Source organism: Xiphophorus hellerii, chromosome 24, assembly GCF_003331165.1.
Source record: "Xiphophorus hellerii strain 12219 chromosome 24, Xiphophorus_hellerii-4.1, whole genome shotgun sequence".
Lineage (NCBI taxonomy): Eukaryota > Metazoa > Chordata > Actinopteri > Cyprinodontiformes > Poeciliidae > Xiphophorus > Xiphophorus hellerii.
The window spans coordinates 7,754,930-7,781,755 of record NC_045695.1 but is presented as its reverse complement, the minus strand read 5'-3'; the positions used below and the strand labels follow the sequence as shown (position 1 = coordinate 7,781,755).

Genomic DNA, 26,826 nt, shown 5'->3' with positions numbered 1-26,826 from the left:
GTCTTCCTCACCGAAGGAGATAATTCTTGACTTAAGTGGAAGCATGTGGGGTTGAATCGTAGCGGTGGTTTGCAGAAAGATGTTCTGCTTTATAGCATTTAGACGTTTCCTCTTTGCTGTCTATGTCTTTGGTTGTCAAACTGAACTTATTTCTTTACTAACGAGACAAGAGATTCTCACAGCATAACATGGAGGTCTGTTGGTTACCACAGGACATCATTCAGAGTTTTCACCAATAAATTGGAGTTATGTTCCATAGAAAAACCAATGAATATGCACTGTACTTTTTTACTCGGGTTGTAAAGGTACACAACAATCACAGTTTGGTATGTATTTGGTGTTTAAAGTCATGATCCAATACGCTTCAGTCAAGGGAAATAAATAAAACATGATACTTTTTGTACTTCCATCAGAAGTAAACTCATTTAAAAAAATTGGTAAAGTATAGAACTGATTGGCGATTTGGTTTGATTTTTTTTAAAGGAATGAAGTAGAATTAGAAGGCACTGTCAACGCCTGGATAAAAAGATTATGCAACAACATAACCACTTGAAAACAATCAGTTTTGAGGTTTAGACATTTTTTGAATAAGATTGTACCCATATTTGAGAATAGAAACTGTATAAAAGTTGGTTTTTAGTGTCCCAGCTGTGCCTGAATGTCATGTGCAGCAGTTAAAAAAAATATCCTTTTCAAACTGCATTTTTGTTCTATTTTTGATACAGAATTGCCCCAAATGTTCTTAATTAAAAACAAAGTCAAAGTAAATTGCAGAAGCCTTCTTTAAGCCAGCTGCGATACTGTAGGCTTCATTCAGCCAGAGAAAAAGATAAAGCTGCTGCTTTTCTTCGTCGTTCAGACAGACGAATCTGTGTTTAGACTGCTGACTTAACGTTGTGTGACTGTGATGAGCCGACGACTCACGGAGCACAAGGCCTTTTGATAGGAGAAGCTAAACAAAACAAATACAAATAATCGACCAGACCGAGCTGGTGGCTGCTTGCTGGCGATTCATACTGCTTCAGTGTCACTCACAGACTCCCACTAACACCTCCACTCAGCTGTCCGTATCGCTCGGCACGCCCGTCGGCACAGCCGTGCACATCACGCACAGCTGATCACAGTTATCATGGCAACTGTTTTCTTCAGGCGCAGGCGCTTCTAAAACGCCACCCTTGAGCCGATCTCTCCTGCTGGTTCTGAGATGCAGCCATGAAGGCGTTTGGGGGGGATGCGGTATGCGATTGTGTGTTCCTGGCACAGCGAGGAATGCTGGAGGAGGTATGGCTGGAAACGAGTCCGGCAAATTTTTCGGGTCTTAAAAAAATGACTTAATTATTTGCATCTTTTATTGTATTTCTAATGTTGTGTAAAAAAGACCTATGTGGTTAAATAAAATATTTGCAGAATTTGAACATTTTATGCAATTAATCATCAGAATACTCGATATAACAATCGATTACTAAAATAATTGTTAGTTGCAGCCCTAAACTGAAAACATAATGGCACCAACTAAATAATGCAACTCAAATGTTGTTAGTCCTTCTAAGTAGCTCACAATGCCAGCAAAAATAACCATGCTTACTGTGATTAATGTAATTGTTTCATCAATAAATTTTTGTCCGCTTAATCAAACTGACTGCCTTTTCGGGGAAACGCTGACAGAAATATGAATTGTCGATAAATAACTGTCACATTCTCTAAAAGCTTTCCAGCATATAACATTGTCAGATTTGCCACATCTTAATACCTGTTTGCAGAAACCATTGATATGAAGCAGCATTGATGCTGATTAATTCACACTGCAGGTGCAGTCTGGTTTATTTAAACCCTCCGCTGACCAAACACTGGATAATCTCTGTGTTCCCAGCCTCTGCTGCTGCAGCAGCAGTGCTGCATCATGCTTAAAAGTTGGTGTTGGTGTCGGTGTGTGAAAATATTACAGCAGACCACCTGAGCCCCTCTGTGTGTGTGTGTGTTTGTGTGTGTGTATATGGGGCGTATGCGTCTGGATGGAACCTGATCTCTTTAGGGAAAAGACAGGAATATTGATTTCACATTTGGGCTCATGCCCTACAGGGAAGCTGACGCATCCTCTGTAATGTTTGTTCATGAGCGAACAGAGTTGACGTTCTGAGAGCTCTCACCTAGCACAGATCACCTTCGTGTTTCTTGTTTATTTTATTGCTGATGTTTCCATGCAGACAGACAATGGAACGCAGCACATGGTTGTTCTGTTTGTGGTGAAAGGAACTAGCGTAGCGTAGCGAGTGATGAGGCTCGTGTGGCAGAGATCTGTGCGTGTGCACGTGTGTGTTGCCATGACAATTGCTGCTGAATTTCGCCTCGCCGTGATACTGGTGAGCTTGCTGCGTCCTCACACTTCCCACCCACCAGTGTGACCGTGCACTTCCACTATCCCCCTCCTCTCCAGGTTGGGATTGTGCAGCTCTTGCTCTCCATCTGTCTGCCTCTCCTCTCTCCGGCCCCCGTCAGCTCTTTATGCACCCCTCCTTCTTAATTGGCTGTATAAACCGTGCGGGACCGCTGTGTCATGCCACGCTCGACTGATTGCGTCTGATTGGTGGCTGTTGCTCGTGCTTGACTGATGTCGCCGGAGCCGCTGCTTTGGCGATCAGCCCCCGACTCTATTCGCAGTCTAATGGTAGCTCTTCCCCTGGTATTGTGTCCATCCATCAACCCCTTTCTTCCTTTGCTGCACTTAACCAGCTCCTCACAACAGTCCCTCCTTTCTATGTGATTTATGTTGCTTTTTTTACTACGCCAGTCCTGATATAAAAACACAGCGACATTAATATTTAGTGGAAAACAAGAGTGTTATTGCTTCTAAGATATTTACAGTATTTTCCACATTTCAGAAATTATGCCAAAACAGACGTTGGTGACTGCTAAAGAAGCACTGATCAGATATTTTGTGGCTGATTACATTTTTTTTTTTTTTTGCATCACTGAAAATGAATACAATCCTCCAAATTTATCTAAATAAAAGACAACTATACAAAAAGAACAGCACATGTCCTTCAAAAAAGGCCTGAGAGAACATCAAAATTTGCTGGACAATAAATAGTCTCATAAGTTATTGCAATAAATATAAAATTGTTGCTTTGAAACCATTTTCTAGTAATACCACGGCAAAGGCAAGAACAAATTCTCAAAGATTAATAAACTTAAAATTCTAATGAACTTTTCACACTGAAACTGGAAGACATTTTAAATATACAAAACAAAAAAAAAAACATACAATAAACTAAATTAATTACAAAGTCTGTGTAAACAAAACTCCCCTTTAAAAAACAAGAGTAGTTAAGGCCAGTGCATCAGACTGAAGACTTTTTTTCATCCAGCTTTTGGTTTTAATTTGTCATGCGATTAATTCATTTATTGCTTATTACAACATGTCTGCTTCAAAAGACAGATTTCTTCTCATATCTTATATTTAGATTGAATTGTGCACAATTACTGGTAGAATTGCCATTTTTAACTTTCCTGTGTTAGCGATTTAAATTTAGCTCGCTTAGCATTGCTTACTGTAAACTCCGTCTGGGTTTCCTTCAGAGTAGCTTGACCATGACTGTGAAGTTATCAAAAGACTGTTATTCATGAAACTTTTGCCCGCTTGTAACCACAAGTTGTCATTTCTTACGTCCGTCTAATGAAACGCAGACAAACCAGCTAACAATGAACCGAGTTTATATTTATATTGTTGTTATAACCACTTAAAGTGCTCTACAGTAGAGCCGCATTAGCCTAGTTGCACTCACAGATGCCAAAACATTGAGGTTTGGTGCCTTGCCTAGAGGCATATCAACATGTGGCAGGAGGAAGCTGGAATCAAACCCACATCTTTCTTATTGCAAGATGAGCCACAGTTACCCGGGGATTACCCAAAATTGTCATGTACAGAAAGTTGTCAGCAGAAAGTTGCCAGATATAGGCTTCATCTTTGTTGTTATAACTAGAATCAGCCCAATATTTATCTATCTCAAACATTATTATGTTACCTTTAGAGTGGAATATCACATTCACTAAAGGTCAAAGGTTTAGGTCAGACACAGCTAGTTAGAAGCTGGAGTTGAAACAAAACGCCACTCCTTTTATATGCAGAGGGTTTTTTCAGTTGCACAGTGAGTGGGTAGGTTCGTACTGCTTTATATATTTTCTGTGTTGTTGTGGTTTGGATTTAGTCATGAACAAGAAAGAAAAGGATAAATAGCAGTGGATATGAGTGAGTGACTATCATCTGCGTTGCAAACATAAGCCTGGAAGTAATTAGACGTTCTCGCATTTTGCAGAGAGATCGAATCTGTTTTATATCTCGGTGGCAATGAGACCAAGCATTCAAGACCGGGAGGCTTTGTTCTTTGACGAAGGCCTCGATCTGACAGGCTCATCACACGCAATATCGCAAGATGGACTTTACAGGCTTTTAAGCAGGGTCATTGTGATGCCGAATGTCATTTGTGATATCCTATGTCTTGGGATTTCAGTGTCTGTTTTATGACTTCAGTTTATCCCATGGAGGCTATTTTGACAACTAGACGCATGTATGTGTAAGTCATGAGTCATAATCTGTCTGGAAGCACATTTCATACTGGATGACATGAGCAGGAGGATGAAATTTATCCTGTTGAGGAAACCTTCAAATTGGACCATATTGTATATAAATAGCATGTATATATAGTTGCTTGTTAATTGATTAAACTGAGAGATAATCAACAGAAACATGCTCAAACCTCCTGTGTTATTAAAGCTGCTTTATGTCATGCCTTAAATACTTTTTAAGGGATGAACAGAGATGAACAGAGACACGGGCCACAAAAAATCTAAAAGTTGAGTCTGAAAACAGCAGGATTGCAATAATACAAAAGGGCAACATGACCAGCAACCAATGAGGAGCCTCTTAAAGTAGCTGCTAGTGTAACAAAAATGTAATAAACTTGATTAAGAAACGCTCAAGTTTTAATGGTAGTTTTTTTTTTTGCATGCAGAATGATGCATTCTCCACACCAACTTAAGAATAGACCCATTAATAGCTTAATCTTATATTACTTTAATTGGCTTCAAATGTGATTTAGCCTGTAACATTAGCATTGGAAGCTAATGTTAGCCGTTAGCATTGTTTTGTGTATGTTTTCCCACCAGGAGGGTTAATTGCACCACTTTGTCCCCAATTTATTCTCCTCTGACTTTGTACTGGGGAACATCTTAACTGGCATATTAGCTGTAATCCTCAGACCTGGCAGATTTAAAGCCACTCCTAGCAGTGGTGAAGCTGCTGCATCTGCTGCCAGCGACTTTAAGAGCTTTAAATGTTTGTATCCCACTAAACTCTGAAGAATTCCCAATCTGTGTTTACAGCCAAGCACCGCAGCAGCTATTCATGCTTTCTTAGAGTTTAATGAGTTTCTGTTAATGACCTCTTGTTCCCTACTCTCTTATTTTCCAAAGTGCTTCCCTTTAATTTTGGCTCACTTTGCTAGTATTATATAATTTGTTAAGGCTTTTCAGTTGGGAGGTGGGATTGTGAGGGTAATATGGGGGAGAGGGAGAATGGATATAAGAACAAGATTGATTCAGTTTTCATTTGATCTAGAAATAGCCTGTTAAGAAATACTTGATGGAAAAATTAGCTCAAGCGGAAGTATCTGGCTACCAAATTGTTTATTTAGTTATGTCAATTTTCCACATCTCAGCCCTCGTATTTCCTGTCTGTTTGAAATATGAAAGGATTTATTTGTAACCCACGTTTATTGAGCTTTTGGTATTTGAATGTTAACTGGAAACACTGGTCATGAATCAAGCAAAAAACCAGGACACCTCATAGTGATTGTTCAATGCTTACGAAAACCCCCCAGTGACCCATGCCTGTTGCTAACTGAGACGTCAGCAACTTACCGTTCTTGTAAACTCCTCAGACCTAAGACTACTACTTCTCTGGCCTGAAAGCTGAATCATAAAACTTGTTAGTCAATCTCAAATAACGTTTTAATGGGAACCAAATGGTCACGGATTCTCTGTCGGCATTACACAAACAGAATTTAGCGAGGATTCAGCCAAGAAGACCCAAGCTGACCTGTGATGTAATTTCATGCATTTTTCTCCAACTAATGGAAAGAAGCAGGGAGATCTGGGGCCTCCTGGTGTAGATCTCTTGTTTTTTTAAATGCGCTATAAACTTGGTACGAAAGTAAGAAAAGTTGTTTGCCGTTATGCAGTTCTTCTTCTGGTACAACGCACACAAATATATAATCTGTACAGATGTGGTGCAATTTAATTTAAAGACTTTGTAATGGCAAGAGACTTATTACCAAGAAGCATTGTTATGACAAAGACATAATCAGCCAAATCCTTTGATCTGACATGATGCCAGTGGTTTGTGTGTCAAGTTTGGTGTGAAATTATCCCTCAGGCAGGATCAGTCATTCCAAGTCATGTGACTAGAAGTCAGGGAGTTAGTCACTTATTAACCTACTTTCTCTGGTGACAAAAATACACGGTGCACAAAGGGAGAGGTGCTTGACCAAAAATCTAACACTTTTAAGCATTTCTTCAGCAGTATTAAAAATTTACATACACTATCTGTTCCTTTTGTTACACAGTCTTTACTCTGCGCTCTTCTAATCTTCTTGACACTCTTTGAACTGAAAGGCTAAAGATAGATCTCTGTTCTTTTCCTTCGCTTTTCCTCCTCCTACCTCTTTGCTGTTATCAGGGCTAAGTGCAATACTTTCTCTAGTTTCATGAGAAGAGTTTTTCAGTGCAAGAAGACTACCTTTCTGTTTCTGATTAGCGATTTACAAGTTAGTTGGTCTAAGTTTTGTTTTTTTTAACCCCTCCAGGGGTCTTTTGTGGGCTCTAGTGTCCCTTATATGAAAGTAGGCTGACAGGAGAGAGGGAAGACATGCAGCAAATATCGTCGAGTCCGGAAGTCGAACCCGCGATGGCCTCATCGAGGACTCGAGGCCTCTAAACATGGGTCGCGCTATCCCCTTTGCCACCACAGCACGTCCTAGTTGGTCTAAGTTTGGTCGGTTTCCCCTTGATCAGCTGTGACCATGCAGTGACTGGCTGATAAAATTCAAATAGTAAAAAATTTATTTAATGTGTTCAAAATATTTCGATTTCCTAACTTTTAGAAACTGTCAAAATCAGATTCTGTAGGCCAGACCTCAAAGAAAACCAATAATCAGTATGGGCTGGAAGATTGGTGCATTTTATTCTGACAAAAACACACTATACTTTCTTCTCTTTATTCCTTTTTTGTTGATTCACCAGCTACAAGAGCAATCGTTCACAAAAAGACCTTGGAAAAGAGACTCCACTGGGAAGTCCTTTGACCTCTGCTCATTCAGTTTAGACCCCTGACCCATCCAGATCAATGTCGGTCATGCTCAGACAAGAAAGAATAGCGTAGCTCAGTATCAGGAGGGAAAAGGCCAAGGCTGGCATTCAATGGTGATAATGCTCCTGCACATGCACACTCTCAGACACACAGCATCTTCCTCCAAGCCCTGCATCTCAGCCAGGTCATGGTCCATAAGCTTAAAAGCTGGGCCGCAGGTGGTAATTCACTTAAACCTGCAGCAGGATCTCTGGTTGAGGCTGTGATTCCATTAGGATGACATAACTAGAGTCATTGTCGAAGAGCACTTTGTTTTAGGTTATGCACTGATTGCTACTCTGGGTTTTTTGTTCGTTTTTTTTTTTTTTTACCTTATTTTTGTCTAGATTTAATCAAGACTGACACTTCATCTGCTGTAAATTAAATCAGGGTTCTATACAGACTGGAAAGGTCTTGAAGATATGGAACCTAAATATTTTCTGGGTCAATGTAGACTAAATGAAACCATGGATACTGTTTTTCCTATTGTTGAAAACCTGTGTCCATCTTTTATCTGACCATCAATCCATCTGTGGATTTGTTTATCCGTCCCTCCACTAGTCATCCACTTGACCATCTATCAATCCATTGTTGCATTGATTCATTTCATTCATTCACTGTCAATCTATTATTGCATTCATCTGTCAATCTATCCATTCATCCAGTTGTTGGTCTGTAATTTATACATTTTTGTCCTCTCCAACAATCCAACCATTAATCTCTTTTTGGTCTGTTTTACTGTCCTCTGTATTTGAAAGATGTGTAATTAAAGCTGGATCTGAGCAGAAATATCGCCCATGAATTTAGAGTAAAATACTGTATTTATAATTTTTTATTTAGAAGTCTAGAAATTTGAGTCTCGAAAATATTGTGTCGTTAAATGTGTAGTAACCCTAAAACAAGTGTCAGTGAGTGTCACTGGAGCCACATGTACCCAAATCAAGAAATGATAATGACTGAATGGTAATCTGGCGAACCACAAAGCCTCAGTAAATGGTCCATTTGATGGCTGTAAGGGTGGAGGAGTCTGGACCTCATTTTCAACTTGTCTTCCCACACCCTCATATATCTCCCCTTCCCAGTAAGTGGTGCAGAAAACAGAAGGACAGCTGGAGTTTCCTGACACGGAGCGGGTCATAAGGGAAATGAGGAATTCTGCCCATCCAGGCCATTTCCTGTTCCGCCTCGCACACTCGCTTGCGAGAGAATGGATGTAATTTCAAACACGCTCGCACCCAGATTTACTTGGTTTGTTTTTAGGTTGCACATGCATATCCCACCTTCTTATTCAAGCTGATGGGCCAAGTCCCAATGCCAAGGCAGGAAGCTATCCATCATCAATGCTGTAATGTGACACTGTAACAAGTGTCTCCCAACTGCTGTGGGGTTTCAGTCTGTGTTGCCACCCAGTACTGCTTTGCTTTTCAGCTCCAACCACATTTACTTCAAGCTTTTACCTCTCTCCTGTAGCACAACATGGATTTTAAACAGCTTTTCTTGTAGAAGCTCAGAAATTCCCATAAAAGCATAAAAAAAAAATCTTTTGCCGGATCAAACGAATGAGGGTCATCAGAGGAGTTAATCCTGGTTTGGTACAGGCCCAACTGGTGACTGACACTACATGGGTTGGATAACTGGAGGCAGTGACACCGTCTGAAAACATCAATGGGATTACTGGGGAATATTCCATCAGACGGCTCTGGAGGGAGATTGCTGGACTGTACCAAAGGATTGACTCACATCTACTGTCCACAGATCTTCATATTGTGATCGATAGTATCTCCTCCTCATGTTCTAGTTAAAATATTCACTTATTGCTTTTCAGCTCCAACCACCGTATTAAGACGTTAATGTTATTTATAGCTTTACTGGGTTCAATATGTTAAATTTAAAGGTGCTGCATTATTATCCATAAATGGAAGTATTTTCTGTATTAAAGGTGGTGATTCAAAAGCATTTTTGCTTCAGAAAAATGTCTGTTTGTCATGACACTTAAAAGGTTGATTTTCATTTATGCTTTCAAGATTTTTAGGTATTCTCTCTGTAAAATTAAGGTTTATGTACAATGCGAAATTCTAAACTCCTAGGTTTTAAACTAATTCATTTAATAACCTCTTTATATCCAGTGATGTGTAATGGCACATATATGTGGTGGATTTTGTTTTGTATTTCATTTGTGATGTAGTTATGTTTGCCAAAATTTGATTAAAAATCAAAACGTTATTCATAAAATAAAAATCTAAATTCCTATTAAGAGTACGTGCCTATTCTTTAAGTTTTACCTTTTATTTATGCCATCAGTTGAAACAATGCCTCTTCTTGATTTGACTTTTTGCTTTACAATGAAATGACTTCATTTATATTCAGCTGAGCTACTCTTTCTGTCCACTTGGGGGTGCTGTATCACTAAAAACATCTGTGAAGTCCCTCAGTTTAACACATTTCAGTCCTTATTATGGTCTTAAATGTTGTGTGTGGCCTTTAATTTCTCCTGCATCATTTTCACTGGCTGATGTCACCAGGAGATGTTAAACTGGTGTCTTCTCATTCCATCCCTATAATCTATAATATAGTAATTTCTAATTTTTGTGTGTGCAGATGGATCAGGTGTCGGACGACGAGCTGGACCACGGGGCGGAGGAGGACAGCGACAAGGAGGACCAGGACCTGGACAAGATGTTTGGGGCCTGGCTGGGTGAGCTGGACAAGCTCACACAGGTAGGCAGACAGGCAGGAGGAAATAAGGAAGAGGCTGTATCCATGGCAACCGTAACACTGCTAATCCTGTCTCTGTTTCCTAGCAACTCTCCCCTTCACTTTACATTGTGCATATATGCAGCGCTGTGTGTGAGACACTGAGGAGCATTGCAATCAGACGTGGTTGTTATGATCCCCTGCCTTGGTTGTGTTTCGGTGTTTGCTGATTTTTTTTTTTGTTTGTTTGTTGTTTTTTTTTCATTCATCATAGAGTTTGGATGATGGTCGGCCACAAAAAGCACTGCAGAAGCCGCCTCTCAGGCAGGAGACGAACATAGCCAACTTCTCCTACCGCTTCTCTATGTACAACATAAATGGTGAGACTCGGGTGTCAAAAGGCAGCACAACAAAAATAATTTCCTAATAAATTGAGTTCCCTCCATAATGAACCTATTTCCTCCTCCATCCCCTGTGAAATCTTTTCACAGAGGCTCTGAATCAGGGAGACACCGTCGACCTGGATGCCCTCATGGCCGACCTTTGCTCCATCGAGCAAGAGCTCAGCACCATCTCCAAACCAAACTCGGCGTCTCGCAGCCAGAACAAGGGACAACAGAGGGGCCCCGGGGGCCGCAGTGCCAGCACCAAGCACCCTGGCACCAGTGGAGGGGGAAACAGCGGAGGTAGTTCAGTCTCTTTACAGCGTGCTGCATTTTAAGGAGATTGTGTCATGAGTTACTCCCCTGCTTTGTGTGCAAATCAAAGGTCAGCGGAATTACAAAGACTTGAGTTTGACTCTCTCGGGATAAATAGGTACTTTTAAATGAGTCGCTGCGAGGGGAGAATGAGCGCCGGCTTTGTTCTCCGCTGGTTCAGATTAGAAAAGGCTGACCAAATGAGCAGCGGCTCACAGGAAGCAGGAGTCAGTCAGACTCTGTCCAGTCACAGAAAAATACACAAAAGGGTTTTTATGAAAGGATTTCTTGCTCTTTCACTAGGTTTTTTGAAGAATATTAAAAATTGTTTTTCAATTTGAAATTTAAAAAATATCCTTCCACATCCACATTGGCTTCATTAAGGATGAAGTGGATGAGTTGATAAAGAAGATGTGATCCAGTTTTTTATTTCTAGAGATTAACTATGAGAGAAGGCTGTTTTCATCCATCCGTCTATTTTTTTGTCCATTAATTTCATCTGTCCATCCTGACATCTATAGATATATCTACCATAAATGTGTTTAAGTTTTGTGTTTTATACTTGAAATGGGCAAGCATAGAGTCTAAGAACTCCTGAGAGTCTAAAAAGTATAAAGAACGTTTTCCACTTGTAAAAGATCCAAAGAAAGGGATTTCTGAACGTGTCGAAGTTGACTGTTTTTTGTGGTAGATCACTTCTGTGTTCTCAGTGTTTTTTTTTCCTTAAACATTTCCTTCAGGAAGCACGAGCAGCAGTGCCAGAGCGTCGCCGGCCAGCACGGTTCGGGGCGGCAGCGCCAGCTCTCGATCCGCGGCCTCCAACATCTCCCTGGACGACATCACCTCCCAGCTGGAGAAGGCCTCCCTCAGCATGGATGAAGCAGCGCGTCAGACTTCCTCTTCTTCTTCTACTTCGTCTTCCTCGTCTTCAGTGTCCTCCACAGCTTTGCGGCGCCCCTCCTCTGGATCGTCCGGTGGCAGGCAGCACCGCAGAACCGGTTCGGTGGGCACAGCCTGTGAGCAGGAGGCTCAGTCGCAGCGCTCCAGCATTAATTCGGCGTGCGCCTCGGCTTCCAGCATGGACTCCCTGGATGTGGATAAAGGGATGACGGGAGGAGAGGCAGATGAGCAGGGCAGTCCGAGCTCGCAAGGGCAGAACCAGACCAGCACAGAGGTATGATATTTGCACGGAAACCAAAAACATAGCACACAGCAAAATAAGGGGGATAGTTTGAGTTGCATGTTTTTGGTGTGTGTTGTGCATTCTCTTGTGTAATGAAACCCACTGCAATCTACAAAGTTTTGGATTGCAATGTTAACAACTTTTTCTGGGCTCCTGGAACTCACCACCGGCTCTCTGACTAAACCAGATGAACCTCTAAAGCAGTCTTTCTCAAACTGCGGTCATCAAGGTACTGCATGCAAATAACCGTTTATTTGCTGTGATGTGAGCTCAAAGTGCGACATGTACAGTTAGCTTACCAAAGGGTTGTGTTTAAAAATAATAATGGATAAGTGGCTTATGACTAGGTCACTCAAAAGAAAAGCCGACGATACCTGGTGGAAAGAAAACACCAGGACTACTTATGTAGTCAGAGAAATTCATGTCAGCATGAGTACGGTAGTTTTCAGTTTCTCGGGGTGAGTTTACAAAACTGTTTTAAGACACTGTTACAATACGTAGCGTGCTGAGTGCGAGGTGGTGAGCAGCGCTGCACCCCACGTTGACTACCTGCATCTAAACACCTAAAATAAAATAATAGACTATGTCAGGCTTTCCTCGGGCTGAAAGAAAATGTTTGTTTCTACCAAGCAACTCAATTTTATTTTTCTTTTATCCTGCTTCTAAATTACAAACAGTTCTAAAGTATAATTAACACAACACTTGGAATAAAAAAAAAATCCTTTTTTCATGTTGTGTTATTGTGGTGATAATTTAAAGTTAGGTGGTCCGTGAGTGTTTAATCCTCAGCCTGAAAAGGCTTGAGAAACACTGCTCTAAAGTGTTGGTAAGACACATTTAATCTGCTTTTAGGCAAAGCAAATCTCAGCTTTATTTCTAGCCTGTAGAAGCTCGAAGAAAAACAGGCGTCCAAAAAAAGAAGAAAAACAAGTCAGGTCACAACAACCATGTTATCCTGCATGTCTCCCTCTCTCTCCTGCATGTGTTCACTTTGTTTCTGTTTGCATCCTTTGATTTATCGTTGGCCTCTTTCCACAAACACACACGCACCCGCTCGTCTGCCTGCCTGCCTGCACCTTCCGACTTTTCCAGCATGTCACACTGCGACGGGCCTGCAGTAGGCCGGCCAGACGCCAGCTTGACTTCACCTCCCGCGAGGGTGAAGTGGACCAGGCCACTGTAAGTTTGCGTGTGAGGAGTACAGTCAACTGTAATTGTGGAAAATAGCTGTTATGCTATTGAAAATGCAGAACATTGTTGTGTGTTCAAATTGGGTTTTGGGGAATGTTTTACACCTGTTTTAAAAAAAAAACATTTAGCAGTTCTTATAAAAAAAAAATCTAATGGTTATTTGTGTATGGATGTGGTTTTCAGATTTTTAGTTCATTTGAAACCCTTTCTGCAGCGCTATGATCATAATATTTCAGTTTTGTTCATAAAACAATGAGATGTAAAAACTGCTGTAAAATGATGTGTGAAGGCAGCTGAACTGTAAGTGAAACTACATCTGAATTTGCCTCACTCTTCACACAGTCTTTCCTTCAGCTGACAACCACAACCGCTGAGTGCTTTATTTAGAGTCTTCTCTCTTTTCCACGCTGCTTTATTTTATTTTTTTTTTTTAAAGAATCACAACACCTGCAATTAATAAGCCTCAGATAATCATCTGGCACTGACTTCCCTGTATTTTGTCTCTTCCTCTGCTCTTTCTTTTTTTTATCTCCTGTTCCTCACCCAAGCATTCCTATCTGGACCGAGAAACCTCACTCATTCTGAAAAGCATAGCTGGGAAGCCTTCTCACCTCCTGACCAAGGTGACTTCCTTTTACACTCCATGATCGGTCTGGGTGCCTGTGGAGTCTCTGCATGCCTGCTGGGGGGGGAAAAATCCATCTTTCAGGGTTCCGACACAGTCTGGAAAATTTTGGAATTAGATTTTAGTGTTTTTGACATCTGGATAGCGATGGGGGCATAGGCTCTGGAAAGTTGTATCATTAAAAGTTTGGTAGTTTACCATAACAATGTGTGGGAACCCAGGTTTTTATTATTGGGGAAAACCAAGATCGCCATATTCAGCTATCTGTATGAAGGCTTTCATTGCAGTTTTTAGGATGGATAGTATTGACTTAATTTTTCCTTATTAACTTCACCATGAGTTGGTCTTTATTAAACATTATTCAGATGCATGAGGGCTTTTGTCTTTGGATCTGTGTTTTTTCTCCTTTCCGTGTTTTTTCTGCATGCGGCTTACTGTTGATTTACTTTCTGTTTTATGAGGAAATAATCTTGTCAAGCTAATGTATCAACCTTTTTGAGGTTTAATGTTTCTTGTATCTGTCAATGTTATGCAGTGCTTTTCCATTATTTAAGTTGAAACTGGGGCTAGATTTACAAAGTCTCTATCTCAGAAGTTTTTACAATTATATAGAAATTTATCATAAATCAGCTTGTGCAGTCCTGTCACATAAAACAGATCGGTTTCTGTGATATACAGTCCAGTCTAATCCTAAATGTAATTAATAAAAAATGATTTGATTAAGCCTTTTTTCCTTCTCAGAAAGCATGTGGTGACAGTAGAAAAGTTTTATTTTGGGGCATTTTGAAATCCCCGGGAATAGTCGTCAAGTTTTAAATCTTGATTTTTTGATTTTAATTTTTTGAGCAGTCATTTAATCATGAACTGAAATTTGGAGAGAAGTGGGTGATATGGACTTAAAGCTTTATCTCTTTTTTTTGTGTGGCATATTGTGATAACGATAAAAATAATAATAATAAAAAAAACGGATGTCTTATTTTTTTAGGTAACTGTGTGGCTGCCGCAGCAAATGCAGTTCTTGGAAAAACACCATTCCCATTTTGAAATTGACTTCCTCAAAATACCACTAATATCACTAAACTGCACACAGTAACTGTATTTAATTTCCTGATATTTATTGATGCTCTCATGGATGAACTGTGAAGAAAATGGAATTACATTGTTGTTCTTTTATTTACTGTCAATAACTTAAATTTAACTCGACAGCGATAAATCCAATTTCTTATCATTGCGATAGATTATATGATAAATGCTCACCCCTAGAAGGGAAATCCTGCAATGCACAAGCCGCGAGAATGAACTCGCGAATGTGGAATACTGATGAGAGCGAGCAAGGCGGGGAAAGAGTGGAAAGACATTAAAGTGTGAGGATGCCAAAGTAAAAATAAAAAAAGAAATGCCCCAACTATTCAGAAGAGCTCTTGAAAACTGGCTGGGTGTGAACGTGTCAGTAGAGTAGGACCAGAAACAGGAGTTGTGCCGGTGTCAGAGGGTTAAATCTGAGGTTAAACCCACCCTGACCCCCTTACTCTGAACGCCGGCCGCTCCGAGTCGGCCACACCGACTCCATTAATGTTTGCTTGCTTTGAAGCTACTCATGTGAAAAAGACAGTCTGGGTCAAAGGGAGGAGGGGGTGGTTCTTGTTTATACCCCTCACCCTCTTTCTGCGAACACATCTGTAGACGTCGTCAAATATTCAGCACCACATTCACCCAAATTCCACCGCCGCACATCCCTGCCACTGTGGCTTAGCCTCAGGACCGGAGGCTGCCATCGTCTCTCGCCGATTGGCTGGAGGGTCCTGAGAAAGCAGCTCTCTGGTTGGCTGACCCCTTCGGCTCCTACTATATCTGTGGGGATTATGCTCCATCGATTGGGCACGCTCCCAAAGCCTGGCTGCTGTTCTGAAGAGACGAAGGGAAGAGGCAAGGGGGAGGGGCGTCTTCCTTCCTACTATCTCGGGTTTTTTTTTTTTTTTTTTTGGTTTGTCAAATTGTGCACATTGGGTGCACATGTGAATGTCAGTGAACCCCCACGCCGCCGCAGACTTTTACCCAGTTTCATCCCCGCCGACGATCATTGTGGAACAACTTTACAATGTTTCCCACTTCTACTGAGGATTTTATATTTTTTGGGGGATTCATAGATGCTCTTTGAAGGGTCGGTGCATCAATCTGCAGCCTCGCGTCCTTTAGGAATCTTCTAGCATTGTTTAAGAGGATCAAAGGAAGCTGCCGCAGCTTCCTTTGAATCCAGAATGATGGAGTGCCACGTTTGAGAGAATGTCATAGCTGCAACCGCAACGATTCACATCAGTTATATAACATATTAATTACACAAGTGTAAGCATTGCTAACCTGTAGAATGGAGATGATGGCATCTTGCTGGAGAGGGCAGGTAAGCTACGAAAATGGAGAGAAAAATCCTTATGTAGTTTGCGGCATTTCAACTTTTAAAAAAGCTTAAATTGGAAGAAGCCGTGTGTGTGCCATGATGGATTAAACATGTTCCTGTGTGTCCATCCAGGAGGAGCAAGCCGCCAAGATCAAGGCAGAGAAGATCCGTGTCGCTCTGGAGAAAATCAAGGAGGCGCAGGTCAAAAAGGTAAATGCGTTTTGTTTTTTTTCTGAACACTTTCAGACTCGATCTGTCTTCATGAAACTCCTTCGATCTTAAGAAGCACTCATCATCTTGTCAGATACGCTTTTGAACTTCATCCATGGCGAGGCATCGAAGCGCAGGGAAAATAGGTCAATGCAGCGTTTGATTGTGGAAGCAAGAAGTCAGTCTGTGCATTGAAAGACAATGCAGCTATTTTTCTTTTTTGCTTTTCCACTTCCACCGTAACCTGCTCTGATGTTTGACTGGACGACTGCAGCCTCTGTCTCCATTTATGTATCGATACTGGACTCCACATGAATGAACCGACTGTGTAAATGAGGACAAATGCATTTTGCAGAATGGTGTTCCTTTTTTTAAATGTGTGATTAATGGGTGAAGCCCAGCAGTGTTCCAACCAACAGGGCTCTTCTTTGACATGACCAGATAAAGGGAAGCTTGGTACAGCTGCAACATGAGAATCAGTGACTCGCTGAATGCATGCAATTCCATCAGCTTCGTTGTATTTGAATTAAAAATTCAACATTTCTCATCAACTTTTATGCAGTAGAGATTCAGAAGGGGGTGAGTCGGTTTGTATTCTGAGAAATGTAGGTCAGGCTCCCCATGTCTGAGGCTCCGTCGTAGTGCCTTCACTGGTTTGGGTTTCAGCTCAATCATCCGGGTCAAAGGGTCGGCAAAACAAAAATTGGAGGTGTTGGGAAGCAGTTATTGGCTTTATCGGTTTGGATTCAGCAATAGGAATTAAAACTTGCCTCCAGCTATTGTAAAGTTTTAACCTCATTAGGTTTCAAAGTATGTTTTTCAGGCACTCCTAAAGTCTTGTTTTAATAACTTTTTTTTTTCAGGAGTAGAGGTGTAAGTGCCATCAAGCTACAAAACAGAATCGAATATTTTAACAAAGACAAAATAAGTGAATATTTTAAGGTGTCTTTAGCTTTTAAAATTAGCAATTAGCTTTGCAACCACTAGCTTTTTAAACGGGTATCAACGTTTTCAAGTTCAGCATGTTTGTGAACAGACGGTTACTGAAAGCTGTTTAATGTTCCTGTTATCTGTGGAAAGCTCTTTTTCGCTTTCTTGCAGCCTGAATGAACTGACTGAGTTTACAAACGGAAACTTTGTAAATCATGGTTGATCAAACTGAATATAGTCCAAGTTCTGTCATATGCTGACGGTGCGTATCTGTTTGTCTGTGTATAACAACAAACTGGTCTGTCAGACATGAGGATAAAATGGTAATTTTTGGAAAAAGAGGGGTTTTTTCCATCAAAGTAACTGTAAAATATACAAATATAATAATGCCTGGCCTTTGAAAGAGATTAGAGCCAAAACGGCTACCAAACAAACAGTTCAAACTCAAGTACAAATGTTTTTTGTTGCTCGTTTACCATATTTTCCCTCCACTAAACTTTCCATCAATGTCCTCGGAACAGCCGTATTTTATAGCGTTGGAATTTGGAGCTTACCATCTAAGTGTAAGCTGTCAGTGAACTTTTTTTTTTATCAGTTAGCATTTTTAGCATTTGTTTCAGACATGGGAAAAACAACACAAACAAACATACATAAATGAATAAAAAGGGGAAAAGCATATGCTTATTTAATTTGACTCCTTATGTTTAAAACCCCCCCACAAACACCAATTACCGGTTCATTTCAGTTTCTTATCTCATAAACAAATAACAAAAGCCCCATAAAAATGCGTATTATATACAATATATGGATATTTAAAGACAAAGGAAAACAAATAAGTGAACAAATTACCTGTGAAAATGTCTGTTAAGTTATCATCATGATTATTTAGGTATATTGGGCTTATACATCAACATTTTGTTAATATTCTGATGCATTTAGTTGAATATACCTGGTAAATACAGACGTCTGTATTTTATTGGTCACAAAAAGCAATAAATACCTTTACTAATTGTTTCTAACGCTCCTGTTCTTTCTCAGCTGGTGATTCGGGTCCATATGTCGGACGAGAGCTCCAAGACCATGATGGTGGATGAGCGGCAGTCGGTCAGACAGGTGCTGGACAGCCTGCTGGATAAGTCTCACTGTGGCTACAGTCCAGACTGGTCTCTGGTGGAAACCATTACGGAGCTGCAGATGGGTAAGCCAGCCGTCCATCCTGACTCAATTAAGCACGCTTAATGATGTTGACGACAGGTTTTTCATTGCGCCATAATCTTTTCCAGAACGTATATTTGAGGACCATGAGAACTTGGTGGAGAACCTGTTAAACTGGACCCGGGACAGCCACAACAAGCTCATGTTCATCGAGCGCATCGAGAAGTACGCTCTCTTCAAGAACCCCCAGGTGAGCGCCCGTTAATCTGCTCGTGCCGCGCACGCAAGCACATAGTTTATGCATGCTGAGTGCTTACACAGCTGCCAGTCAGGGAGGGAACTTGAAAGTAGGTCAAAACTCTAAAGCGAGTTGAGGTGAATAATTTATTTACCGTAAGACGAGGTGTGTTTCCAGCTTCACTCCCCCTCCTCTTTGTCATCGACTCACTGTCCTGTTCCCTTCAATCCCTTTCAGAACTACTTGTTGGGGCGGAAGGAGACATCAGAGATGGCTGACCGGAATAAAGAAGCTCTACTAGAGGTAAAGACGTGCAAAACGACCTTTGGTTTTGTTTCTACTGCTGGTAGAAGGAAATGAAGACAGAGAATCACACTATTTTATTTTGTTCTTTATTTCATTTTTGCCTTTCAGGAATGCTTCTGCGGCGGATCGGTGTCGGTGCCAGAGATTGAGGGGATTCTGTGGCTCAAAGAGGATGGAAAGAAGTCGTGGAAAAAGCGTTACTTTCTCCTCAGGGCTTCAGGGATCTATTATGTCCCAAAAGGCAAAGCAAAGGTCAGCTTAGACTTGTGTTTATGAATAATCCTATAACACCAACATATTTTTGAGACCTCTACCTTTCTAATAAAGTTAGCACTTTTACGACTATCAAAAGTGACATTTAAAGATAACTCTTATAAAACTACAGATCATTTTTGATGCAAGTGTTTGTATCATTTTTGTATAATTTGATATAACCGTGGTTGTCATGCGTATATGTAGTTTTATAAAGATAAGAATACTACATATTTTTGTAAAATGTTAGAGATATATATATTTTTAAAAATTAACTTTTATAAAATGTATTGTTTTTGATACAAGCCCTTCTGAGATATCATGCTCTATAACATGTACATGTATCGTTTTTGCATCATTTGTGTCAGTATTGTATAATTTTTACATCAAATACCTGTTACTAAAGAGGTGGAAGATTTAGAAATAGCTGTATTAAAAGTAACACAATGGGAATTAGGTGCTAACGACACAGTTTTGGTGTTATGTTAAGTTGTAAGCTGTAATGGCTCGACTTCTTTTAAAGGCCCAGGGTTAGTTTATGCATACTTTAGCAAATCTGGAGATGCACAAAAAACTCTCTGTCCTCAAAACTTTGTTAAAGTGAGATTTCAGAAAGTACTGAGACCACTACTTCTTTAACACCTTGTTACATTCTCCAGAAACCTGCTGTACTCAGTGAAAATGTTGCTAAGTATTTTTGGACATTCTGTATAAAAAAGAAAAATTAATGGGAGGAAATTTTCTGTTTCATGATAATTGCAAAATCCTTATGTATCAGTTAAAAAAAGTCAAGCAATGTTTCTAATTTTGAGCAGGTACACTTATAAAACTCAGCATTTTATATGCCAGACTTTTAAGGGTTAAACAGAAATGTGAGTTGGGATCATGAGAACCAGATCCACAGTCTGCTCTGCGGTATTTCCTGTTGTGTGCTGAATCACTTTGAAGAACAGTGGAAGCAAACAACGCATGCCATTTATCATGTATGGTACTAGATCTGAAGTGCACATGTGCTCTTATTTTTGTAAGCATGTGTGCAACGTGCATAATTCCCTAAATTATCTTCCTTTTCTAGCCTTTTTCTCCATCAAAAATGATCTTCTTAACATCTGAAAATTTAGAGACATGCTCCATGTTCAAAAGCCCCCATATAATCATCATTTAATTTATATTTTGTGGAATTCTTTCTCAATTAGTTGTAATCTAGATTACAATGTTGTAATTTTCAAATTTGTATTTTTCAAAGTGATAGGAGTAGGAATTAATTTACTAATTCATCACTCAAAGTTGTCATAATTAGTGAAATATGCATAATAATGTTGTATCTTGTGTCTCTGAAGGCGTCCAGAGATCTTGTGTGCTTCCTGCAGTTGGATCATGTTAATGTGTATTATGGACAGGACTACCGCAGCAAATACAAGGCTCCTACTGATTACTGCCTGGCCCTGAAGGTAAGGAAATCACTGACCAACACCTTTGTAGATAGTTAACAGGTATAGAAAAAGCTCTTAATAATCAACACTTTTGTTTTTCTATCTATTATTCTGATGATAGCTGCAAAACAATTGGCAAAGGAAAAAGTCACTTTCGTTTGTTGACATGCTAAGCTAGTGGCAGTTACAAACTACAAAAAAATCTGTGCTTTATTTGTGATAGTGCAAGTCGGCTTTGTTAGCGATCAAAAATATACGTGCACACCTTTACAAATTTTCAAAGATGAAAAAGAATCAATTATTGCTACCTGAACGTAAACTGGAACTGCGAGCATTGGTGAGATGAAACTAACATAAAGCTTTTTTACCATCAAACGCTCCGGTTAAGAGTTAAAGTTTGATGTATAAGTAAATCAAACTTTATCTATAATTGTAAAAAAGTCTTTACAGATGTTTAAGAAAAAACCCAACAAATTAATTAAAAACTACTAGAGAGACACATTGGAAATGTTCAAACTTGAAAATTACATTATTATTATGGAGAAGCTAAAGGATTGAGAGAAATAAACAAATCAATTAAAGAAGATGAAGAGGTGTGAAAATGTAGTCATGTAGCTTAGTAAGGAAAACATTTTTTAAAAAACTTTATTTTCTAACCATACGACCAGAGAGAGATTGGGTCTTTCAACAGTATATCAAATCCTAAATCCTTTTGATTTTTACTGAGCAAAATTCTGATTATTGATGGGAAATATTTTGTCCTGTTGTTATGTCTTATGCAAGCTGTAGCCACTAGATGGGGCTGTTTATTTACTTTTATTTGCTTTATCAGCATCCCCAAATCCAGAAGAAGTCTCAGTACATCAAATACCTTTGCTGTGACGATGTTAGGACCCTGCACCAGTGGGTGAACGGCATCCGCATCGCCAAGGTGAGTCCAAATCAGTTCACTTTGGCCAATCAGCAATGTTTTTATATGTATTTTCATAAATGACTTGAAGTTTGTACTTATCTATAGTATGGCAAGCAGTTATATGTGAACTACCAGGAAGCAATGAAGAGGACAGAGGCAGCCTATGATTGGTCATCTCTGTCTACCTCCAGCATTCGGTCAGGCTCCAGTTCTGCCAGTATACCTGGTGAGTTTATTTTCCAATCACAGACTCCACTGATAATGCAGCATGAAGTTAAAAAGAAGGTTCTTGTGTTTGCATCCTGTCAGAGTCCCAGTCCAATCATTCAGGTCATTCAGACAGTGGAGTAGACACAGCCTCCTCTCATGGCCGGTCCCAGAGTGTGGTGAGCTCCATTTTCTCTGAAGCCTGGAAGAGAGGAACCCAGATGGAGGAGAATTCTAAAGTATGATTTTCTGTCCACAGACATTAAAATGTATGTTAAATAAGAGATTGTGATTTATTTATTGCTTATATTTGCTCAGCAGATCAGGATGGAGGCGTCGCGTGGATCAACGCATTCCTCCCACAGCCACCGGCATCACAGTCAGCATTCAGTTGACCACCCCATCCTCACTCCCCCTCCGCAGCAGCAGCAGCAGCAGCAGCACCCACCTCAGCCATCTTTAATGCAACAACCGACAGTGATCCAACCACATCGGCCTCCATCACCTCCCCAGATGCTACCACCACCACCCCCAGAGACGGTACAACCTCCACATCCGCCACCCAAGTCTCCAGAGCCGCAGCCCAGCATTAGTTACGATCAGCAGGAACCAGCTGCTGCTCCCAGTCCACCTCCACCCCCTCCACCACCACTCCCGCCACCACCTCCTCCACTACCTCCACTGCAAATGGTGTCGCACCACTCGCCGGCCCCCACCATGTACAAGTACAGCACCATCACCCGGCTGCAGAACCAGAAGACTTCTCACAAGCTACCGGCGACGGCTAAGCAAGTCCTGCCTCCACCTCCGACGCCACCTGCACAGGTCATCAAGCCCAACGTAAATCATATTGCTGCAAGGACCAACGTCCCACCTCCTCCTCCGCCTCCACCTCCGCCGTCAATGCCAACCCCAGGGTCCGCGATGGCGGTTTTGCGATTTGGCCCTTTTAACCCAGCTGCTCCTCCTTCCTTCATCCCACCACCTCCTGCGCTTCATGCCAGCGACATGATGTTTCCTCCTCCTCCGCCTCTGCCTCCACCTGTTGCACCAACCCCCATGAGACAGACTGTTCACGCCAACGGGCTGAAGCAGGCGCTAAAGGAGCGGTTTCCCAGTCCGCCACGGGAACTGCTGTCTCATAACGGGGATCTTGAGGACTCCCCACCGCCTGCTCCAGCACCACCACCACCACCTCCACCGCCTCCACCGCCACCCCCACCTCCTCCTCCGCCACCCCAGCAGTGCTCAATACCAGCACAGTTTCCACCTCCTCCTGGACCCCCCCAAGCTCCACCCAAAACCTTCACTCCTGGTTTTATGCCTCACACTGCACCCAAACCCATGTCCCCAGTATCACCATTCCCTCCTGCTCCAAATCCAGCTCCACCGCCTCCACCCCCACCTCCACCTCCCCCTCCTGCACCTTCTCACCTAAAGAAACAGCCCAGCCTCCAGCAGGGTCACAACCATCCTCCGCCTACCCTCCCCAAGCAGCACAGCCTGACTAAGACAGTGAGCGTTTCCGCGGGAGCTGTACCTACCATGTCTTTGGTGAAGCAGTTGGCAAGTCAGTTTCCAGGAGCTTCATCCCAAGTCAACCATGCTGAGTACCCTAAAGCCCCACTCTCCCCTCCTGCTGTGAAAACGAAACCAAAATGGCAGCCTGGCGGTAGCCAACAGCTGCTGTCTCCAGAGTTCCCCCCTCCTCCAGCAGAGAGCAACAACAGTTTCCCTGCACCACCTCCACCACCGCCACCGCCACCTCCTCCTCCAGCACCCATCACTGGCCCAACACCACCGCCCCCGCCACTTCCCTCTGGAAACATGGGCTCTCCACTGAGGAGATCGCCCTCTGGCTCCTCCAGTTTCGGTGGTAAGAAGCCCCCTCCAACCCCTCAGAGGAACTCCAGCATTAAGGCCAACTCGTCAGCCTCTTACGAGGAATCCAGGAGGAATTTGCTCAGCAAGTTTGCTCCCCAGGGCAATAGCACCCCATCTTCCCCATGTCCCATTTCTTCCTCCATTGGATCTCCTTCAAAGGACCCTTCAAATGGGCCTCCTGCACCTCCTAAACCAGGAAAGCTCAACCTGTCTAACCTACCTTTGGCGCTTCAAGCTAAAGTAAGCCAGGCCAAACAGGCAGGTGGTGACTTTCCATCTCCTCCACCCGAGTGCGCCTACTTTCCACCTCCTCCCCCTGTCTCTGAGCTTTTCCCTCCTCCACCGCCTCCAGGCAATGATGTCCCGAGGGTAGCCGTGGTAAACCCTCAACCCCAAGCTCCCCCTCCTCCGCCGCCTGTCTCCCTTGTTAGCAACTCAATATGGGCAAAGAACTCCCTAAAAAAGACTCCTCCGCCCACCCTAGGGCGGCGAAGCAACACTACCCCGGAACCGCCTGGCATATCTCCACCTCCACCCACATCTCCAAAGGGTAGCTCAGGTCAGCCCAACTTCCTGGCGGATCTCAGCCAGACTTTGAAACGCAAGTCGGTGGGTCGTCAGGGTCCAGGCCTCCCCGGCAAACTGGACCCAGCGGGGACCATGGATGACATGGCGCTGCCTCCGCCGCCCCCGGAGCTGCTACTGGACCAGGGGAAGCAGAGCAATGGAGGAAACGACGGCTATATGTCCGGAAACATCTCAGGCTATGCAACACTGCGAAGAGGACCACCACCCGCACCGCCCAAACGCGGGGATGCAACCAAACTTACCGGATAACGTTGAACTCTGAGACCAGGACACAACGCAGCTGGCTGAACAGACGTTATTAGCTAAATTGATATGAAATCCTGAACTTCTTAAATTCTCTTGTGATCACTGATGAATTGGTGATCTTGTATATATAAAAAGCCAAATCCGACCACCGAATCCAAACAGTGCATTTTGTAAAACAGTACCAAGACTGTTAAGACTGGACCAGGTAGGTATGAAGGATCCAGGTCTGAGCCAAATCATGTGTTTGCTTTCCTTTTTTTTTTATTCCCATAAAGCTATGCCACGTACTGGATACAAACAAAGAAACGGATTGGGACCACATGTTTCTGCTTTGATCACTGCATGAACCACATGTGATAACAGGCTGGAGTTGTCCTGGGTTGAGTGTCTGTCTCTGTGTGCGTATGAATGAGAGGGAAACATGCATTGTCTGCATGCATGATTACATATATTGGTGTAGTAGTTGATCATTAAGGAATGCTGCCATGTTTTCTTTTGTATGAAATAATTTAAAGACTGATGAATTTAACATTGTTTTGTTTTTGTTTTTTTAATTCTGGCCAACAAATTTTGTCTAAACCAGATAAAGGTTTGGTCACATTGGCATGTAGGATTGAGGCAAATATACACAGGAAGAAAGGGATTCTGCTACACTAATGAATCTAAAAAAAAATTGGAAAAAATTCAGTTTTGAATGTTGCATAAGACAAATAAGAGAAGGATTTTAATACAGAAATATTATGCTACATGCTGAGGATCTCCACACTGGTAATCCATAAATGCTAGAGGAGCTGGCTCTATCCAAAGACTTTTAAAGGAAAGTTGAGTTCTGCTATGTTTTATCAAATCCAAAATCAGCCCAGTGGTTTACCAGGAGAGATTAGGGTACTTCATGCGTCTCTAAGTTGGTTTTAATTTCAAGTAGGACTTGGCACCACCTGAACTCACTTGATGTAAAACCCAGTGGAGATTCTGTGGAGTTCTATCAAGAGGAAGATGAGACAACAGAGACAACAATGCAGATGAGTTAGTGGTCATTATCAAATCAATCTTAACTTCCTTGACTCATGCAAAAGGGCCCCCCAATCACAGATTGAAGTCTTACTTAGCAGTACGCTAACATTTCTGAATTAAAAATCTTTTTATTGCTTTTATGTGACATTTCTGCAACCTATATTTTGGGTTTTAAGCCATAAGCAAAATGAACAAAAATAGATATATATATTTTTTGTGTAATTTCACTTTCTGAACTTACTGAAGTAAGCTTTTGGATGTTATTTTAAAGCTCTGAGATGCACCTGTAGTATCTGCAGAACCTTCTCAGTTCAAAATTCATTGATCTTTTTACAAAAATGCAAATGTAAAGGAAGCCTCATTACAAACACCTTGGGGGAAAAAAACACTTTTTATTATTATTATTTAATGCAAAATTGGGAGGGACTGTGTTTAAATGGAGGTGGAGGCCTGTGTTTGTTTATCTGTGTGAGTTCCTTGTGTGTTGGCTTGATTTTTGGACCTCATCCCACATCACCACTGGTTCCCAGCGCCTTTTGAAATCAGGAATACAAACTGGAATCTCATCTTAGTACACACTGAAGGAGACGTATTCGCCTGGTTAATGTACAGAGCATTACACCGTGTATTTAATAACCCACCATCAGACTTGCATTAGACCGAATGTGCTTTGAATCCCGTCTTGTTTGTTCATGGTGCCATTGCTGCTTAAGCCGACAGCGCACAAGGACAGCAGTGCCTAGAAAGCGGAGCATGAAGGGGTTTCCTTGCCTTGCAGCAGTACTTTTATTTTCCGGGTTCTTGTGCTATCCATGAAGTATCCCATTCCCCACGTGTCCTTTTGTGCCATGATGACATATCAGTAATATTTCCACATAATTTAACTGGTGTTGAAAGCAGAGGGAGTTTGTGTCGGCTTCCTTGATGGTTGCCTCCGCTGAAGGACTTCTTCAACATGCTTCTCATTTGTCTGAGTCGGCATATCTTTAAACCACCTTGAGGGGACGTTTGCTTGAGTGCAGTTTGTAAGCTATTAATGTGGTAAAGTGTGAAGTAAATGCAAAGAAGGTTGAAGTCAATGTTTCCTCTTGCATATAAACTGAAAATCCCAATATACATGTTCAAACCTGACCTCAACCCCGTCTCAGAGTCCTTATTTGTTCGCATCTCTTGGAGTTTGGTGTTGGCTGGAAATACAGGCCTACTCCGCCCTCTAGTGGTCACATTTTACTCTACAACCTGTGGATGAGATGGCTTATTAT

At 41.7% G+C, this 26,826-nt stretch overlaps 1 protein-coding gene across 5 annotated transcripts in view; it reads left to right on the top strand.

The window, feature by feature from the left end:
• The window catches only part of raph1b (Ras association (RalGDS/AF-6) and pleckstrin homology domains 1b), a 40,308-nt gene extending 13,607 nt beyond the window's left edge, over nt 1-26,701 (top strand). For 2 of the 5 annotated variants that reach the window (XM_032556424.1, XM_032556423.1), the window contains exons 3-18: nt 10,001-10,120; nt 10,371-10,476; nt 10,588-10,782; nt 11,535-11,968; nt 13,070-13,156; nt 13,717-13,791; nt 16,321-16,398; nt 18,367-18,526; nt 18,612-18,733; nt 18,959-19,024; nt 19,136-19,279; nt 20,620-20,730; nt 21,545-21,643; nt 21,731-21,851; nt 21,935-22,071; nt 22,154-24,553. In XM_032556424.1, coding sequence (XP_032412315.1) covers nt 10,001-10,120; nt 10,371-10,476; nt 10,588-10,782; nt 11,535-11,968; nt 13,070-13,156; nt 13,717-13,791; nt 16,321-16,398; nt 18,367-18,526; nt 18,612-18,733; nt 18,959-19,024; nt 19,136-19,279; nt 20,620-20,730; nt 21,545-21,643; nt 21,731-21,851; nt 21,935-22,071; nt 22,154-24,553 — 4,455 coding nt within the window. Of the gene's footprint in view, nt 1-10,000; nt 10,121-10,370; nt 10,477-10,587; nt 10,783-11,534; nt 11,969-13,069; nt 13,157-13,716; nt 13,792-16,320; nt 16,399-18,366; nt 18,527-18,611; nt 18,734-18,958; nt 19,025-19,135; nt 19,280-20,619; nt 20,731-21,544; nt 21,644-21,730; nt 21,852-21,934; nt 22,072-22,153 lie in introns of all 5 variants that reach the window. The other 3 variants (XM_032556425.1, XM_032556426.1, XM_032556427.1) reach the window with 3 other exon arrangements.
• The last annotated feature ends 125 nt before the right edge of the window (nt 26,702-26,826 follow it).